We start from the raw sequence: 6,625 nt of genomic DNA, 5'->3' as shown, positions 1-6,625 counted from the left end.
GAAAGAGTGCTGGGTCAGATGACCCCAGCTAGGTGCTTGTCCAGTCTCCTCTTGAAGACCCCCTGGGTAGGGGAAAGCACCACCTCCCTTGGGAGCCCATTCCAGATTCGGGCAACCCTTGCTGTGAAGAAGTTCTTTCTAATGTCCAACCTAAATCTGCTCTCCGTCAATTTGTAGCCATTGCTCCTACTTATTCCAGGGGGTGCCCTAGTAAATAGAGCATCTCCTATTCCCTGCTGCCCTCCCCTGATGAATTTATAGGCAGCCACAAGATCGCCTCTCAGACTTCTCTTGCAAATGCTGAAGAGATTTAGGTCCCTCAGACTCTCCTCATAGCGCCTTGCCTGCAGGGCTCTGACCATATGAGTGGCCCTCCTCTGAACTCTCTCAAGATTCTCTGCATTCCTCTTGAAGTGTGGTGCCCAAAACTGGATGCAGTACTCCAACTGCAGCTTGACCAGTGCTGCATAGAGGGGAAGCATCACATCCCTTGACCTGTTCGTCATGCATCTGCTAATGCATGATAAAGTGTGGTTAGCCTCGTTGATCACTTTGTCACATTGATGACTCATGTTCATCTTGGAGTCAACTATGACTCCAATATCCCTTTCCACTCCTGTGCTGCTGAGAAGGTCATCCCCCAGCTTGTAAAGGTGTTGGGTGGTTCTTTTTGCCCAGGTGCAGCACTTTGCACTTGTTTTGTTGAATTGCATCCTATTTCATTCTACCCATTTTTCCAACCTGTCCAGATCCACCTGGATTTGTTCCCTACCCTCTGGTATGTTAACTTTGCCCCATAATTTGGTATTATCTATGAACTTGGACAGAGAGCTCTCCACGCCCTCGTCCAAGTCACTGATGAAGACATTGAATAGCACCGGTCCAAGGACCAAGACTTGCGGGACTCCACTGCCCACATCTTTCCAGGTCGATATTGACCCGTCCACCACCACTTTCTGGGTGTGACCCCTAAGCCAATTTGCCACCTACCTGACTGTGTAATCATCTGCATCACAGCCTGTCAGTTTATTTATGAGAGCAGAATGAGATACCGCATCGAAGGCCTTCTTAAAGTCTAGGTAGATGACATCTACCTCAACTCCTACATGTAAGCATTTTGTGACCTGGTCATAAAAAGAAACAAGGTTAGTCAGGCAGGATCTACCTGCAATTAATCCATGCTGATTTCCTTTCAGCATTATTTCCCCTGTTGGGCTCCCACAAATGTGATCCTTAATGATTTTTTCCAGAGTTTTCCCAAGGATAGAGGTGAGACTAACTGGCCTACAGTTTCCCAGTTCCTCCCTCCTCCCCTTCTTGAAAATAGGGAGCACATTGGCCCTATTCGCCAATAGTTGACTCCAAGATGAACATGAGTTGTCAATGTGACAAAGTGATCAATGAGGCTAACTGCACTTTATCATGCATTAGCAGATGCATGACAAACAGGTCCAGGGATGTGATGCTTCTCCTCTATGCAGTCCTCTGGGACCTGACCAGAGCATCATGAATGCTCAAACAGCCATGCCAGTGGCTCTGCTATGAAAATGGTCAATTCCTTTAGCACCTTTGGATGAAGTTCATCCAAGCCCACTGATCTGAACACATCCAGCCCCTCCAAGTGCCCCTCCACTAAGTCTGCACTAACAGTTGGTGGGCTGGTGTCCATCCTGTGTCTATCTATGAACCAACTGGGAGATTTGTCTTGTCACCTTCCTTTTGCTTCCTATATACCTGAAGAAGGTCTTTTTGTTGTCCTTAATTTTTGTTGCCAGCCTAAATTCTAATCCTGCTTTGGCCTTCCTAAATGATTCCCTGCAAGTGCGAGCCAGGGAGGTATACTCCTCCTTGGTACCTACCCCATATTTCCACAGCCTGTATACCTTTTTCTTTGCCCTTAGGCTTTCCCAGACTTCCCTGTTCAGCCAAGAGGGCTTCTTGGCCCCTTTGCCCCCTTTTATGTACAATGGGATTGTCTCCTTCTGCACCCACAGGATCACTTCCTTGAGGAATGACCACCCTTCCTGGACCCCCATTTTACCAATGCTCTTGAGCTTTAATACCTCATTAACATGTTTTACCTCTTCTCAAAACATTTTACAGATGCTCTTGGAAAAATCATTGTTTTCATTCATTGCGAGGGAAGTCTTTTCCCTTGCATTTTCCAGTTTGGTGACACACTGCTTCAAATATTCAAACATGTACCCTCTCTCTGTCAAGCTGTATTTTCCCTCAGCTCTCCCACCAACATGCCACAAACTTAAACTATAATTTAGTTCCTAGAGTACAGGACATGAGGATTCTTCCTAGATCACCTTCACTTAGCAATTCCCCATAAATCATCTGGTGTCATGGACAGCTCCTAAATTCCTCTTTGGAACACATACATTAGGAAGCAGGAAATCCAAATTCTCCTTTGAAACACTTTATTACACTATCAGGCTGGCTTACTCAAAATGCGAAATTAATCTCTGATTTAACTACTTACACTTAGTCTAACTTTTGATCAATTAAAAAAAATAGGATATTCTCTTCCTGTCTTAAACTACAAAGAAGTGTCAAAGTTTGCAACAAAAAGTATAAGAAGTCAGGAAAACACCAGTATTAAAACAACTTCTGTAACCTGTATCTGAGCCCCTAGACCTAGAGACCATGACAAAGTCTTCATAATCACTAGCTTTTCTACCTGCCACATTCAGTATATAGAACATATATACCAAATATCTGGGGTTGAATCAGGGATTATATAAAGGAATCTATGGGAACCCTGTTTTCTTTATTGTTGAAGTTGGAAGATGGTGTAGGGGGATTAAAGAAGTGAACAGTAGGTAACACGATGGACAACAAAACCATCCTGGAGAACAAGAGTTGAGGCCTTCCTCTGCCAGAGATTCTGTTTATGCTTGGCAAGTTGCTTAAAAACAAACTTTTTAGCAAGAAGTCACTCCGGGTGTTCATGTTGAGATGTCAGGGTCCAATCTGCAAAAGTGATGACCATTTACTAGTAAATAGGTCTGCCAGATCTAAATTAGGGGTTGCACAGGTCATCTTGTTGGAAAAATTCCAAGTAAAATATTTTTTCAAAGTACCTGCAGATAAGTGAAAATCATAACATTTCATGGAGTCACGGTTTCACAGTGGTGCCATGGTGAACCTCCTTCATTTCCTTTCAGCTTTCCACCTGACTCTGTAGCATCCCATTTGGCAGGCTCATGCAGAACACTGGCTTCTAGGGTTGTGGGTCCAAGGCAGACAAGCACTTGGAACAACAACCTGGGGACAAATAAATTAGCTCAGCTTTGGCTCTGAAACAGCCACTCAGCCAGGCAAACTGCCCCAGAACTGGACCTCCATTCCATTTGAGAGAGCCTGAAAAATTTGGAGGTTTTGTCGTGAACCTGAACAAAAAATAAAAATCCTTCAAGAAATGGAATCTCTTTCTCCACCCGGTTCTATTGCCAGAAGCCATCTTTTCACTTGGGAGGGCATAACTTTGAAGCTTTAAGGATGTTGTTTTCACTTTTTGGTAAATTTCTAAGACCCCCTCTACATTTTACAGGTATTGCACAATTAACTGGTTAATTGTGGACTTAACTGAGACCAGCTACATGCGTAAAGTACCTATTATGCCATTAAAAGGCCCAACCAGCTATAAAGTTAAACCTCAAAAATGTGTATTAACTTTATAGCTAGTTGCTTTCCAGGTTTACTTTGCATGTGTAGCAGGGTCTGCAGGCTCCCAGCACAGCCATCGTAGCAGTAACCCAATGTGGGGCGCCACCACCACTGAGACAGAGTCTCACAGCTGAGGGATTCTTGGTCCTGGCGCAGTGGGGTGCTGCATTAATTACAAGTCCAGTCAGTTAAAGGACTTTTGGCTGCAGGAGCTTTTTAGTTGCTGGTACAGGGGGAGCCCAGGATAGCAATGGCATGATAGGAGGCGTGATTGTGTTGATTGCGCTTCAGATCCTATAGCGCCTTTACCTGAACATCTAGAGGGGCCCTAAGTGATAGAAAGCCAACCAAACAACAACAATTTTTCATTGAGCTTTGTCCACATGTTGACCTCCAGGCAGTTAGCTGCCAGCTAAAATTAAATTTGTTATCTTGGGGTCCATTTCAAGCTCTAGGCATGAATGTGTCCTTATGGTCACAGACTCTTCTAGCCAGTTTCCCCAATTCTAACTCATTGTGGTCCATTCACTCAAAATCTGTTCCATTCCTGGTCTTGCCTCTTTCCCACTCCTGGCTCCCATTCTAGGCCATTACAGTTCCCATGCCTCATGCTTTTCATTTCAGTCCCACTTTTCTTGATTAACAATTCCTAAGTTTCTTCAGCATGCTCCATCCCCCTGTCACCTGTATGCATGGCCATGCAGGAGCAGTTCCCCCTTCCCTTCCCCCTCACCCAATTTATTTATCTCTAGCCACCCTGAACTTTTTGCTGTCCCTCTAGACTGCCCTCCACCAATGTGCCACATTTCCACTGGTTTCCAACTGCAATATCCATCCTCTGCATCTCCAGCACATCTGAACCTCTCACCCCAAACCCAGCTTCTCCTTTCAGTTTCTTTGTCCATTCAGTTCTTCTTTTCTTGTATCCTGGCTCCTTGTTACAGGCATCTCCCTCCCTCCCTAACTCTTTTTAAATAAACCTTATGGATCTCATTCTTAGTTTCCTTCCCATTAAATCCCAGTCTTCCCTTGTTTATTTATCTTTGTTGCCATCACTGATGCTTGTATACACTGCAAACACACTGAGGGCTGGGTTCTACTTCCTGAACCATCTATCCTGATATGGCTGAATGAGGGGATGAATTACTTAGTTCAGTCCAGGTGGTCTCTGGATCAAATCATTCATAACCACTCTGAACTCCTTCAAGCTGATCTCTATTTTTGCACACTAAACACACTCCTCAGCTGCATCTACATGAGACACTAACTGCACAGCAGCCCTATACTACTGCACAGTAGTGCCTCGTGGCAACAACTGTGACGTGATGCTACTGTGCAGTATTAGCTTACTGAGTATTAGGCTACTGAGCAGTAGCATCACAAACAAGATATCTGTCTGTGCAGTAAGTCAAGTTACTATGCAGTCAGCACTTCATGTAGATTGGCCCTCATATTTCAAAAAACATCTTGTCTGGTCCGTTCCCCACTGAACATCCCCAGTCACCAACATGTTCCCAATAAAATTCCCTCTCAGTTTTAGAGAGATAACCACTTCCTCCAATAAAACTCAATTCTCTGTCAACCGGCCCCCTTTTAATGTTAGGGAGTGGTATTCCTTCTTTCCAATGAAAACATCTTGCTCCATTAGCCAGTCTCCTGTGGTGGTGCATTCCACAGCTGAAACTTGAAAAGGCATTGTCTTTCCCTGCCTCTAGCCCATTTTAACATCTAGGAGCAGCCTGGACCATCTCAGATTAAGCAGCTTATACTTAGCATGTACAAACTACATTTTTCAAAAGTTTATTATTTGACCAAGGTCAATTTTTAGACAGACAGCAAAAGAATGTGTATCCCTAAAACAAATATCACCTTGTTCCCAAATTTCAAAATTACAGCTTAAAGACACAGGGAACTTTTAAAAGAAAGTGCCACCAATTTTTATTTATATAACATGAACAAAATATTCTCAAAAATGACTGAACTACTTTAGCCCTGGGGCACCTGATGTCAGATTATACTCTGCCTATTAGGTGCGTAAGTGGACTTACATACCTAAGTGTCTAGACTGTCCAAGTCTGGACTGTTCAAGTCCCCAAAAATTCATTAATACATTTACTTTTGTAACACACTGCCATTTTACCCCTAATACTGATTCAGGAAAAATAACACAGCAATAAATGGCATGGCGATGTGTTGGTAATGTAGTCATTTACCTGAAATATTTGTTTCAAAGAGAAAAGTGCACGTCTCAGCTCCCGTCCATTGGAGTTATAGAGTTTTTCTGAAATAAAGAACAGCAAATAATATTAATGGAACTGCCAGCATGACTAATGAGTGATAAATTTAAGAGGAAGGGTAGCAATGTCCATTTTCTAAAGAAAACTTTCAGAAGATTTAATTCAACCTGATCCTTCCTTCCTAAATACAGCACTTGCCTGTCAAACAGCACAAACAAGACAGATAGTTGTCCATGACCTGAGTGAAATTTCCAATGATGAGTTACTGTAACTTCAGGAAAGGTTGGAAGAAAAGTAAGATTATGAGTACCTTTCAAGTGCAACTGAGGAATCTCTAACTTCCTTTCCTATTTAAAAAAGATGTAGTTTTCTTGGACAGTACTGCATTAACAAGAATGAAGACTCAAGTCTTCTGTGGGCGCATCTACAGGTGTGCTTTAATGTGCAGTAGCCTATTTTACTGCGCATAAAAGCATCACATAAAAAACCATGACATTACACTACTGCACAGTAAAATAGGCTACTGAACATTAAGCATCACTTGAAAACTGTGTGCATTCATTACTGCGTGTTAAGGCAACCTAATGTACATTTGTTTAGTGTCTCACATTGGAGGTACTGAATTTAATGCATATTGGGAAAAGTATATTAATTCACATATGGACATGCCCTGTTTGTCCACTCAGGAAAGACTCCACGGTATCTACACTCTT

At 43.0% G+C, this 6,625-nt stretch overlaps 1 protein-coding gene across 15 annotated transcripts in view; it reads right to left on the bottom strand.

Annotated features, from left to right (window-relative positions):
• Positions 1-6,625, bottom strand: part of FHOD3 (formin homology 2 domain containing 3) — a 681,582-nt gene that overhangs the window by 335,424 nt on the left and 339,533 nt on the right. For all 15 annotated transcript variants that reach the window (XM_025210988.1, XM_025210991.1, XM_025210999.1 and 12 more), the window contains one exon: positions 5,889-5,956. In XM_025210988.1, the coding sequence (XP_025066773.1) occupies positions 5,889-5,956 (68 nt within the window). The remainder of the gene's footprint in view (positions 1-5,888; positions 5,957-6,625) is intronic.

This window comes from Alligator sinensis, unplaced genomic scaffold (assembly GCF_000455745.1).
Source record: "Alligator sinensis unplaced genomic scaffold, ASM45574v1 scaffold285_2, whole genome shotgun sequence".
Taxonomy (NCBI): domain Eukaryota; kingdom Metazoa; phylum Chordata; order Crocodylia; family Alligatoridae; genus Alligator; species Alligator sinensis.
Note: the sequence above shows the minus strand (reverse complement) of the source record. Positions and strands in the feature narration are given on the sequence as shown.